A 13,494-nucleotide genomic window follows, 5' to 3' on the forward strand; every position below is an offset into this window, starting at 1 on the left:
ATGGTGGTGGAGACAGTTTTCACATCACAGCTCAACATCCAACATGTCGTGTCATTTGAAAACAGAAGGCTTACTCCTTTGAGATTAATGCTAATCAGAATTGGCATATTTGATTTTTTTTTGTCTAAATAATTTGGTTCAAACTATTTAATATGCTGCAAATACAGGCTTTTCTGTTTATTTATAATTAATTTAGGTTAATGAGGTTACCAGGTACAGTGCACTGCACTGTGGTTGATTTGATAAAGTGCAGGATTTCCCCCCTGCAATGCAGTGGTTTATTTCAGAGGAAGGAAGAGGCCTCTTACTTTTTTTGATGCAGTCTGACCATGACTTTGTTACACTGGTAACAGCACGAGGCGGGCGGGTTTTGAGTGCGCTGTGTGAACTTGCTGTCTGGATTGGGGCAGTGTTGTGTGAGATGGGGCCTCTTCGTAACATCAGATATCTGTCAACAATTTTAATGTGTCTCTGCTTACGTTATATTTGTCCTGAAAATGTACAGTACACATTGTGAATGTAGATCCCTGAGTGTGTTGGGGAACCAGCTGTGCTGCCACAAGAGCCTGATGCCTGAATACTGATGATAGAACTGCAGGTTTAATTAGAATTAGAGTTCACTACATTTTGTGTTGATGCTGTTCGAACCATTGCAGGAAAGTGTTCGTACAGACCGGCTATAAATTCTTTGCTGTCGATATAACAGGGCCTGCTGGCACATTTTCAAACACATGCCCTCTCCAAAGCCACCACAGTAACAGAGAAAGTTATGAAATATTAAGGAGTTCAGCATTGTGGGCCTATAACTCATTCCAGCAATACTTGCAGTATATGTACAGAGCCTTTCATAGTCGGCCCAGGCCTCCTCCACTATCACTATTCACTCATAATTAAATGCTGACATATATTTGCCTTCCAGACTTGATTTTATATAATTTATCACTGGAGCAGCTTGAGTTTTGCTTTGCAATTTGTGAGGCTTTCAGGCCTCTCTCTGCTTGATGCATGATCAATTCGATATGTTCCTCAGACACTCATGTTCTTTTTCTTTTCTTTTTTTTTTCTTACCTTGCAGGGCTCCCACCTCGCACCTCTGTGGATGATGTTCCTGTCGACGGCCTGCAACACGGAGAACAGGACAGCACATCAGTAGTTTTGTTTCCCCTTCCCTTATCCTGCTCTCTCTCGTTCAAACTATCCTCCCTTATTCCTTGACAATAAAGTGGGAAAGAAAAAAAAATCCTGACTTGGTACCAGAGTGTGTCCTCCTCTTCCTCCTCTCCTTCTCCTTCCCCATCCCCCTAAGCCTTTCCTCTAAACCGCCCAGATATGTGTCCCTTAGCCCGGTCAGCGGCTTTCCCTGGCCTGGGGAACCTGGTTCTCTTCTTGGGGCTCTTGCTTACCATGAGCTCATCCTTCTGTGGAGGCCAACCCCCAACCTTCAAACGATTTACCCCTGCTGAGTGGGGGCTCACACATCTGGCCATACACAACAAAACTGGAGAAGTCTATGTTGGAGCCGTCAACTGGATTTTCAAGCTATCAAGCAACTTGACCAAACTGCGCAGCCACATGACTGGCCCAGTGGTGGACAATGAGAAGTGCTATCCTCCTCCCAGTGTCCAGTCTTGCCCACATGACTTGGCCCAGACCCCAAATGTGAATAAACTTCTTCTCATAGACTACGCACAGAACCGCCTCATTGCCTGTGGAAGTACCTCGCAGGGCATCTGCCAGTTCCTGCGTCTGGACGACCTTTTTAAGCTTGGTGAGCCCCACCACCGCAAGGAGCACTACCTCTCCAGTGTGGCAGAGTCTGGTACCATGTCTGGGGTGATCATTAGCTCCCCCCACAGTACTACCAGCAAGCTATTTATTGGAACCCCCATTGATGGCAAGTCTGAATACTTTCCAACCCTGTCCAGCCGAAAACTGATGGAGAATGAAGAAAATGCTGACATGTTCAGCTTTGTCTATCAGGATGAGTTTGTCTCCTCTCAGCTGAAGATCCCCTCGGACACTCTGTCCAAGTTCCCTGCCTTCGACATCTATTATGTGTACAGCTTTAGCAGTGAGCAGTTTGTCTATTACTTAACAATGCAGCTGGATACTCAACTGACCTCCCCTGATGCCAGCGGAGAGCAGTTCTTCACTTCCAAAATTGTCCGACTCTGCGTAGATGACCCCAAGTTTTACTCCTACGTCGAGTTCCCAATTGGCTGCACTAAAGATGGGGTAGAGTACCGCCTGGTGCAGGATGCCTTCTTGGCTCGACCAGGCCGGCAGCTGGCCAACTCTCTGGGGATCTCGGAGAATGAAGACATCCTCTTCACAGTCTTTTCTCAGGGTCAGAAGAATCGGGCCAAACCACCCAAAGAGTCAGCATTGTGTCTGTTCACCCTAAGGAGGATAAAAGAGAAGATCAAAGAACGGATTCAGTCCTGTTACAAGGGAGATGGGAAACTCTCCCTGCCCTGGCTGCTCAACAAGGAGCTAGCCTGCATCAACTCGGTGAGCACAAACCTTTCTATCTGCTATTTCACACACATTAGTGTTCACTTTGATTCAGACGAAAGTACCCTTCTTCTGTTACGATCTATCAAAATACTTGGTATGTATTGTGATTTTGAAGGATTGCGATTTGATATTACAATTAAATGCATTATTTTGGTCTACAAATTATTTAAATAATGTCTCATATATCCAAAAACAATGCACATCACATGTCAGTCAGACTTTATTTCAGCAGCATCGTTGCTTTAAACCCCTTGGCTTGGTCTTAATCCCCTTGCTTAAGAAAAATCTTGTCTTTAGCATTACTACTAAGACGTCAGTTGACCAGAGGCCAATATTGTGTTCTACCTGTTGGTTAAATAAAGAACTCTTCTAGCTTTTCAGGTTTCTAGAAATTTTGTAATAAAACTAAATCAACTATTGTAACAGTAGTTAAATAAAATACAGCTATGATAAAAAAAAGGCCTCACAATTTAAAAGAAGTGGCAAAAGAATTCATGCACCTGTCCTTTTCCGCAATCTGCACAATATATATTTAATGGATTCTTTCTTGGCTCATTTCTCATCTTTCCACCAAGTAATGTGGAGTTCAGTGGTTTTTGTGTAACATAACCTCCTCGGCAGAGATTAATATAGAATCTTGAATCAGTTTAGTGATTCTAAAATAAGTAGGTGAACCAGTTCCCCCCCTGCCCTCTAATTAGCAAACATTAGTTGGCTCGTTAGAAACCAGTGTTATGGAAAAGTACTTTTAGCATATGTGTATGGCTCACTTAAGAAAATGTTGATAGCATACAAATACAAACAGACAGTGGTCAGATATTAAAGACTATTCTTGATGTCAGTGTGTTTGTCTCCCTGAAACTGTCGGCTCTTATTTCTCCACCTAGCCCTTTTCCCCCTGCACACCTGCTAATTGAACACTGGCCTTACTCCCGCGTCATTCATTCACAATGACCACTGCTACAGACCCGAAGTGATTAACAATACAAACTGTGCAAAGCTCTTATTCCTTTCTCCCGCCGTCTTCTTTTTCGCTTTTCTTCCTACACATCTTCTCCGTCCCCACAGCCTGTTGGTGCTTTGATTCAGTCAGACAGGGGACATCATTAGCCTGGTCCCCTGGATTTGCGAAATGTCACTCACAGACGCGCAGACATACACACAGCATGGTTCGGTGCACGGCAGTGTGAGATCCTGGGGGATAGTAAGAGCTAGACTTGGTTTTTACCAACTGAGCCACAGTCCATGGCCCTGCATGCGTTACACAGGACACCGCCGACACAGACACGCATACATGCACTCACACTGATCTCAAGGGAATAGCACACAGTCTAGTTGTCTCTATGGTGAACATGCAACTGCACACATTCTCTATTTTTTATGACCTTCATTCTTCTGTCTTCCTGCGCTCAGCCACCCACCCTCCAGGCTGCATCCACCTGAATGTGTTTTTGTTCCATCTATTAGTGTTCAATGTACCTCTTAGCTGACCACCTGTCTCAGCGACCCCATCTTCCATCCCGTGCGCTCTTTAAAATCACCCATCCATCGCCTCCACCTTGCTCTCTCTTAAGATAGCTTAATTAAAAGACCAGTTGTAAAGCTTTAAATGTCAGCGCACACAATTTTCCTGGCAGGTGTCTTTGCTGCGCACACACAGAAACCATTCACCCTGTGCTGCCGAGTCTAATGGAGTGGGAGACTTTTTAAGAACGGCACTCTCTCTCTGTGTAGGTCTTCATTAGCTTGGGTGCACAGGTGTTTTTTGTGTGGTAGTGTAAGTGATGTGAATGACCCACATCAAGTCGTCTTTCACGTCCCTTTCTTCTCCCCTCTGCGCATCTTCTCTAGATGTAGTCTCTCTCATGTTTGCTGGTTGCCTTCATTCTTCTCTGTGGCTTTTCTTTCGTCAGGCTCATCACACTGACAATAGCTCTGAGGCAAAAACAGGCTATCTCATTCATTTCAATTAGACCTTTGCCCTGGTGAAACGGGAGCTCTTGGTGCACAGTGCTTTAGTTTGAAATCACATGAATTAGACTCTACCTTTTGTGCATTGCAGTGCACTCGCCAGACAACCCTGCAATGCGAAGTTTGCACGCCGAATAGAAAACTTTGCATTGTGCTGATATGCTGCTCAGCTAATCAGCAATTATCTAGTGGAGAAAATTATTGCGTCCAATAGATGGACTCAACCTTGCTTTTTGATAAGACTCGACTCACTGCTTTGCATTTCATCTGCCACGGCTTTATCAATGCAGCCTATTAAGACCATGTTACTTTCAGAGCTGAGAAAGCACAGCTGTACCGCTAACATTAATGACGGCCAACCCGTCGTACTGGTGAGCCAGCCTGCACAATATCAGGGCGCCGCAACAACCACAACTAAACAGTATGCAGCCACTATGAATTCTATTACACAATGCAATGCTTTTTTTTAACCCATGCCCCGGATTTGATCCTAATAAGAGAGTGATGTTTGTTGATCTTGTAGAAAGAGCATCCCTCTGTTAAAAACTGTTCATGCTTCAACCTCCACGTTTAACATATCAGTCGTTCATGGATCCACTGTCAATTAATGTTTGTTTGAACCTTACTAGGGCAGTGTCCGTTCAAAACATGCCTATTTGTGACCCTGATTTACAGCATATTAGCCACACACAGACGGAAGGAGAGACATTCCTGCCATTCACACTCAGCAGTGTTACCATGGTTTCTGGAGTTTTGATTAGGATTACATTCACTGGTATTTTATCACCACTTAAACATCCCCTCAAAATGGTTGTCCCACATAAGCTGTCATCAATGATGATGTAATAGCCTCGGAGATAAGCTGACTGGCTGACCACACGACAGCAGCAAGGCTCGAGGGGTCAGCCTCAGGTTAATGACGTCTGCCACGCTCGCCCCTAAGCACTGACCTAATGTCAGCTGCTTGCCACTGACCTTAACCTCAGCCAGTGCTCCCAGGGACCTCAAATCTGACCTCAGATCAGTGCATGATATCATTTTTCAGCGTGGAGGTCAGTTGCCATGCAAAATAACAACATAACAAGCATAGAGAAGAATAACAAAAATCCCAGGAAAATCAGAATAACGAGAGCGTTTAGAATGTAAACATGCATATCTTAACGATAATGACTGGATTCCTCTCCCATACTCAAGTGACACAGTCATTAACTGTAAAAACAATATTGCATGAGGATTATGTGTTGTGGGTAATTACAGTTACTGCAAATAAAGAAGGTCATTGTCTGGGCAAGTCGAGACATGTTGCTTAAACAGGCATAAAAATTATGAAAGACGCAATAACGTGTAAAACGTCCTAACCTGGCCATAACAGTTGATTGTGTTTATTTGGTCATTTAGCTGTCTTCACCAATTTAATATCTGAACACGATCAGGGACTGAGCAACATAGACATGACTGAAGCATTCTCAATGATTCCACTCCAGTCCACTTAACAGTTGGACTGTAAACAAGCAAGTAAGTTAGCACAAACTAAAAAAACTAACTGGGAGTCATTTCCCACATCCACATCTCCATCTGATCCAGATATATGAACTGGCAATCTCCTACTCCACAGCTCTCTAATCTTTGAGCTACCCGTGTTTGGATCTGAGCCCTACCCAGACTTCCCCCACCACTCCAGGAATTCAAATACACTTCTCCAACCTCTAGGCTACAGACTCATAAATGCCCACCTCAACTACATTTGACTGAGCAGTGTGGGAAAAGCCCTGTGATGTGGGAGTAAGGGGCGAACACGTTTAGGTTGACCCTGCCAAGGAGCTGGGGAGAGGGTGGTGGGTGGTGGGGGCAGACAGCTGTTAGCCACATAGCAATGATGGATGACCGGGCGCTCTGGTGGCTCCCCGTGTGGAGTTCATATTTGTGCTGGATCATAAGTTCTAGCCTCTGGCCATCATTAGAAGATGTTCATGGCCACAGTGAGATGGTGGCTGTTTTGTTGTAAACACAAAGTTTTTTTTGCATATTACATGTGATTCTACACACACTTTATCACTTCAGCCATGTTACCTTGTTATATTTGTCTGCGGTGCACTGTATGTGCGCCCATGTGGTTATTTGTGTGTCTCTGTTTTGTCCCTGAGCTTTATTATTGAACCCCTGACCTTCTCCCTGGTTTGAGTGGATCAATACAAACCATTTCCACACAGGGAGGGAGGGAGGGAGGGAGAGCTGGAGAGAGACAGTTGCTAAGTTAGGGTGCACAGAGTGAGATAAATGCAGAGAGAAAGTGTGGAAATGAGAGATAGACATGTAGGTGAGCAAAAGTAAAGACAAACATGTTGCAGGAAGTAAATGAAAGAGAAAGAGAGGTGCAGGATGATATCAAAATGAGGGAACATGAGGATGAGGAAGTTGGATGCCAAAGCAATGTACAGTACAAGAGAGAGTAAGGGAATTTGAAGGATGGTGTTGAGGAGCAGAGTGAGTCTGAAAATAACAGAACAAGCCAAGATAGAGGCTCGAGGGGAAAAGGGATAATAAAGTAGACACAAAAAAGCTTTGTATACTTTGCAATATTGACTCTTTTTAAAAATCTTTAGTACTGTAATTTTCAGTTATTTGCATGTGATCAGGTTAAGCATGTCTGTCCGGGCGTCTCAATGTGCCTGCACTGGTCACTGGTGATGTAGGTAGACTGTAGGGTTGAATATAGTATGTAAGCTAACTGATGCTGCATTTTGGGTAACAAAAAAAAGGAGAACCAAAACCGAAAGCTGCAGGCTGGATGAAGAATGGACGTCCTTTTACTTTTAGTATCACGAGAATGACCAACAATATCAGTCATGAGGAGTTTGTGGAGCCATGTTTTGTGATGCAGTCACGGCTGGTTAACTGCGATTTGGATGTGACGTCGACGTTGTGTTGTGAGTGATGACAGTTTGAATTCTGATGAGAGTGAATGGTGTGTCAGAGAGAGAGAGAGAGAGAGAGAGAGAGAGAGAGAGAGAGAGAGAGAGAGAGAGAGAGAGAGAGAGAGAGAGAGAGAGAGAGAGAGAGAGAGAGAGAGAGAGAGAGAGAGAGAGAGAGAGAGAGAGAGAGAGAGAGAGAGAGAGAGAGAGAGAGAGAGAGAGAGAGAGAACGAATGAAAAACAGCCAAGGAGAGAGCAGCAAGCTTTTTCCAGGCAGGGTCTGCTCGAAGGAGAGGCGTTGATTCACCGACGGAGAGAATAGGAGGGCGAGAGGAAGAGTGATAGCCTCAGAAATCTTTTCGCCACCACTTGCCAAGAACAGCGGGAGAAAAGGGCGGATGACAGAAAAGGGGAGAGAATTAGAGAGAGGAGAGGGTGATTGAACGCATGGCTGCTGCACAAATAATATCGGTGTCTGTCACCTGCTCACCATGCACACTGTCCTGTTTTGCAGCAAGCCCCTCAGTCATGTCAACCCTCTCACACTGTGTGTGTGTGTGTGTGTGTGTGTGTGTGTGTGTGTGTGTGTGTGTGTGTGTGTGTGTGTGTGTGTGTGTGTGTGTGTGTGTGTGTGTGTGTGTGTGTGTGTGTGTGTGTGTGTGTGTGTGTGTGTGTGTGTGTGTGTGTGTGTGTGTGTGTGTGTGTGTGTGCACGCGCGCGCGCGCTCAGGAAAACATCCAAAATTCCTTTGGGGCGTGTTGACAGAATATCTCAGAGTTTAAAAAGGTCTGCTCTGGTTTGAGAAAGTCAGGGAATCTTTGCTCAGGGGTCACTTTGCAGAATATACTTTCTTACTCACTAAATTCATCACATTAAATGGCGATCTCCAGCTGTTGTCTCCACAGCAGCCCAACCAGAAAGCACGTTTCAGTGTTCATATGATGTAAGTGTGTTTATTTAGTAATAAAAAAGTCATTGGAAAGTCATGGAAATGAACAACTGGGCAGTGGTGGGAACCTCAGTCATATTAGCTTCTGATATGTCTTTTTTTGTCTAAAAACAAACTTTGATGTCTGTTTTTAAATTACTCAGGATGTTTGAAGCACACAATTAAATCTAACTCAAATAAATAATGTTCTGTTGTTGATCAAAACCTGATCTAAAAAGTCACATTTCTGTTTCAATGTCATAACCTCAACAGAAATGATTGAACACTTGAAAACTTGTTTTCTTGATGAAGGGCTACAAACCTTACGACAACTGGTCATTATGTTGTTGGAAAAATGTTAGTTAGGGATTTTAAATTGAGAATGAAGGAATGGGAGAGAGAGAAAGGAAGAAAAACGTAATGTCTTTGTTGTTGGAGACGCCATCGTCTATACACGAGGCTCATATCTGGCCCCGGGACTTTTCAAAGTGTCGAGCTGCTTTCTCTCAATAACCAGATGGATGGGAAGCTTTATGAACTTTGTCACAAGCCAATTCATCAGTCAATGGGATAATCAATCATAGCAAAATAAATAGTTGTCACAAATGCTTCTCTTTTTGTAGTACGTAGGCCAGCTGCTGTGTGGCCAGCAGTGTCAAAGGTGAGATTTGATGTTAAACCTGAAATCAATATTGGAATATACAATAATCATTTTTGAGACAGGTTTTTTTCTCCAAAGGTTTGTATAAGTAGTTTTTTCCCCACTGCTTGTTTGAATCAGCAGGACGCCCATCATATATACTGATATTAATTGTAACATATTTTATTGAGTTTGCCTACCTGAGTGTAAACATGTAGTCAAATGTTGTAAACGAGAATAAGGCTTTTCATCCATTCAAGCCGAGACAGTTTTTACAAATCTAATAATATTTAAAACCTACTCTTGACTCACCAGAGCTTCTTTAATTAGGAATCATCATTAGGTTTGCTTTAACCTTGCCTGTTTGTTTTAGTGTTTACAGCAGAGATGGCTCTGCTGTAAAATGACCAATGTAAATAAAGACAATTCATTAATTTGCTCCTTGTTAGCCCATAAACGCCTGATGCTGTAAGCGGAAAACAAGTAAAAGTATTTGACTGGAATAAAAAATAATAAAATACATTTGCTCTGCAGTTTTTCGGCAGCCAGCGCTTACAATCTCTGTTATCTGTGTATCTCTTTGTGTGTTTGGTCTAGCCATGGTAGTAGCGGAGAGGAGCATGGTTATCAGGCTAAGTAGCGTCCTGTGGTGAGCTGCACTCTGGAGACTGGTTACAGCTGTACAGCAGATGCAAATGTGATCCCTGATCCCTTTACATATGGCCGATAAGAACACAGTCTACTGTCTCACTGAAGAGCCTGTGTTCACTGTTATAACTCTTTCACACCAATATTACCGCGTAGACCCGACTTTTTTAAACGCGGGTTGACCCGTCAGCAGACCAGGGTCTGATGGTCGTATAGTGACAGTTGGCGGCCATAGATATTGGTATGGAAAGCATTACGTTGTTACAGAAAAGTGTAAATGACTCCGAGGCCAGCTCCTAACCTTATTAAATCAATCATTATGAATTGCATCTAATGAAAGAATAACTCACTCATGGTCTTTGTAAAACACAGTCCCATTTCTGCGGACCTAATCTAAAAGGATGTGCCAGCAAATGTGTTTAAGTAATTACTGCAGACCTGATTAACTAAGCCAGAGTTGATGAACGCAGTTAATTGACAGTCTAAATGAGTCGAGTTAGGAGACACCGCTTGGGCGGCTTGTCTTAAATGTTGATTCTGATGGGTCATGTTTCGGCTCATATTTGATTTGATTTAAAATTAGGAATTTTTTAATTCTTAGTTGTTACGGTTCTGACTTGCATCATTTTGGCGTGTGTGAGAGCTAACAATATCAAGTCTCCTCTGAGCTCAAGTGTCCCTCTCATCCCATTATTAAAGGACAATAGAAAACCTTTTGGAAAAGACCCCATGCAGTCTGTGTGTGAGCTGCTTAATTCTCTCTCTCTCTCTCTTTTCTGACCTTTCTCTCGCTCTCTCGCTCTGTGTGTGTGTGTGACTCTGAGGAGTGTTTAGCTCAACAAATCCCCATCTCCAGCTTCACTCTAATGATACTAATTGTCAGTGTAATTATGTATCGATCTGTACTGTGTGTGGGTGGTGTGTTGCATACATCATTATCAGGAGTAATCAGAAAATGTGGGGCAGGGGGTTTGCCTGTACTGTGCACGATAATAGCCTGTGTGTGCGTGCGTGCGTGCGTGAGAATGTTCCTTTTAAATGTCCAGCTATTTAGTTGACTAAACATTTAGATGAGCTGAATGTGTGCAGTCAGCAGTGGACTTTTCAAAATCATCTACTAATCATTCATGTGTTTTTTCCTCTTTTTGGATGTAATAATAAGATACTTGCTCTTTTCTATCAACACCCTGGTTCTCATGTATAGACACGTTAAAGTTGGATGCTTCCCAGAATAAAAAGTTGGGCAATTGTGGATCCTTCTTTAGTTGTTAAAAAAAGACATTATGTCCCAGAGCATCTAAAAGTCAGTGTTTTCTCCTGCAGGAAGAATAAAAGTGAGACAATTGAGAAAAGAAACGACAGTGAATTGCTGCCAATGTTTCAAAGAAAATTAGATTGCACCAAAATTGGTGCTTTAAGAAAAACAATTTGTATTGGTTTTGTCTAAATTATGTTTTTTACTAAAGCATGTTGTTTTATTTTAGGGAAAACATTGACACATTCCAGAATATGTATGTGAAAAATGAGTAAGTAGTTTGAGGTTAAGTAGTTTGCTTCAGGGGACCTGTACTGGTTGTTGGTGGAGGGAGGAAGTGTGTTACTCATCCTTTCTCCCCACCCACACCTCTCAGCTGGTGTGTGGATTTGAACTGACGGTCGCTGATCACGACCATCTCTGGTTTCTAACTGCTGTTGAGCTTTCATTGGCAAAGATGCATTTTTAAGTTAGCCCTTTGCCTGCAGTTCCTTTGCACATGCTATATTACACACAGTATGTATGTATCTCCCAGCCAGTTGAACTGTGGTCTAAACATGTGGTGACATCTTTTGGATGCAGCTCTCTGAATGGGTGCCAACGCCTTGAGGTTTCACTGGCTGCCTGGAGTACATTCAACATAGAAATTGCTACTGTAGAAATTGCTACCCAGGTATATGGAATTGTTGCAGTCATGTCTTTTTCTAAATTATTGATCAGTAGGGATCAAGTAACATATTCTAGGTAAATGTCCTTCCTGTTACAGGGAGTAATAATGTGATAACTGATGATGAAATAGTTTTCCCCCGAGATGTTGTTAATGCATGTTTTTCTGTCACCTTTGAGACACCACCAGTCAAACACTCAGTTTCCTTGGAGCCAGTGGCGTCACAGCTTACATCAGTGTTGAATCCATAGACTGTTTATTGAAAGATCGTACCATTATGAGCGTATGATGCCTTGTTATCTGAAGCCCAGAGGCCGTTTGTGGGACGTGCGGATTTGTACTTCATATGTTTTTAACTTGTCACGCAGTGTTGTCGTTATGAGGGTCAACCTTTGGGATTAGGTTGTTTATTGGCTTTTAAGTGATGTTAAAAAAAAGTTAATTGAAAGCAAATCATTGACAAATAAAAAAATCAGATGTCCATAAAAGAATTCTTCCTTTCAAATACAAAATTCACTGTGATGTCCTTTTAAGTTTTAAAAGAGTTCCTCACGACAGAAACTGAAACATGAATTGCTTTTCAACTGTGCATGCTCAGTGGACATCACAAAATAATGAAAAATTCACAGGTTTAAGGAATACAGAAGAAGAAAAAACACCATTACCAGTGTATATGTTTCACAATATTTGTTTGGGCATGACAAGTATCTGTTTGATAATTTGAAACAAACCTGTAAATTAAACATCTGGCCTGCATTCACATTCTGGCAGAAATAATTTAACTACATAGTTTTGTATCAAAATTCATTGTATGATAATAAGTCATCAATATCATTATAGAATTATATATGCATGTGGCTGACTTTCATACATTATTTCTTTCTCCTTTAATTTTGACTAAATACTAACATATGAGAAAAGGACCTAGGGGATAAACTTCTAGGACTGATGTTGACTCAATGTTGGAACATTGTGAACGTTAAAACTACGGATGCCTTCAGATGCTACGTTGCTCCTCTGCTTTTTAAATCAGCACAAGGGCCCGACTGCTCGCTCACACACACACACACACACACACACACACACACACACACACACACACACACACACACACACACACACACACACACACACACACACACACACACACACACACACACACGCAAACTCCACCTTAAAAAAAGATCTTCTTAGAGAAAATCCAGCAACGTCTCTGTGAGTTCAAGGCCCCTGCTGAGATTTCTGGGTAATTTATGAGCTGCCCTCTCCCATGAATCCCTCACTCCGCTTGGAGCCAGGCACATGCACACACTCACAGAAATAGTCCATTTTGTGCACATATGTCTCCTGCAACAGCACCAAACACATAACATGTTGTATTTGAGACTGTGGGAAACGAGACAGCTGATGACTTGAGAAGAGAGAAATGTCTTTGTTTACTACTTCTCTGTTAGACACACACACACACACACACACACACACACACACACACACACACACACACACACACACACACACTCCTGTAGGGTCTTGGAACCCTGCGGTTTAAACCAGCCGCCCCCTGTCTTTTCTGTCCTCGCCATTCCTTTCCGGTTCTCCCACAATAAAAATATTTTGTGTATCTGTACAAACATGTTTTCCTTCAGAAACACAGCACTCGTGAATGAAACGTGTTGTCCAACCTATCAACATCTTGCTAAATGAACGAGTGTTTTTGTGTTTGCAGTACATGTTTTGCTTTCACCTTAATAGCCATAATGTATAGAAGTTGAAATCAACAACGCCATGTATGTTCCCGTGTATAAGCCCGTATTGTATTGTGCTGTTTCCTTAAGCGCTGCTGAATGGAGGTGACTATTGACGAGTTCCACCCGAGGGGGATGTAATGTGTGCCCAGAACTATTTACCTGACGTAATTCGTTAAAGAAACATCAATCACAGGGGAATGATTATTCC

General features: G+C 42.6%; 1 protein-coding gene across 4 annotated transcripts in view; it reads left to right on the plus strand.

Moving 5' to 3' along the window:
- Positions 1 to 13,494, plus strand: part of LOC118309694 (plexin-A1-like) — a 171,214-nt gene that overhangs the window by 31,976 nt on the left and 125,744 nt on the right. For all 4 annotated transcript variants that reach the window (XM_035632091.2, XM_035632093.2, XM_035632092.2 and 1 more), the window contains exon 2: positions 1,076 to 2,511. In XM_035632091.2, coding sequence (XP_035487984.1) covers positions 1,330 to 2,511 — 1,182 coding nt within the window. In that variant the 5' untranslated portion in view covers positions 1,076 to 1,329. The remainder of the gene's footprint in view (positions 1 to 1,075; positions 2,512 to 13,494) is intronic.

This window comes from Scophthalmus maximus, chromosome 6 (genome assembly GCF_022379125.1).
Source record: "Scophthalmus maximus strain ysfricsl-2021 chromosome 6, ASM2237912v1, whole genome shotgun sequence".
NCBI lineage: Eukaryota > Metazoa > Chordata > Actinopteri > Pleuronectiformes > Scophthalmidae > Scophthalmus > Scophthalmus maximus.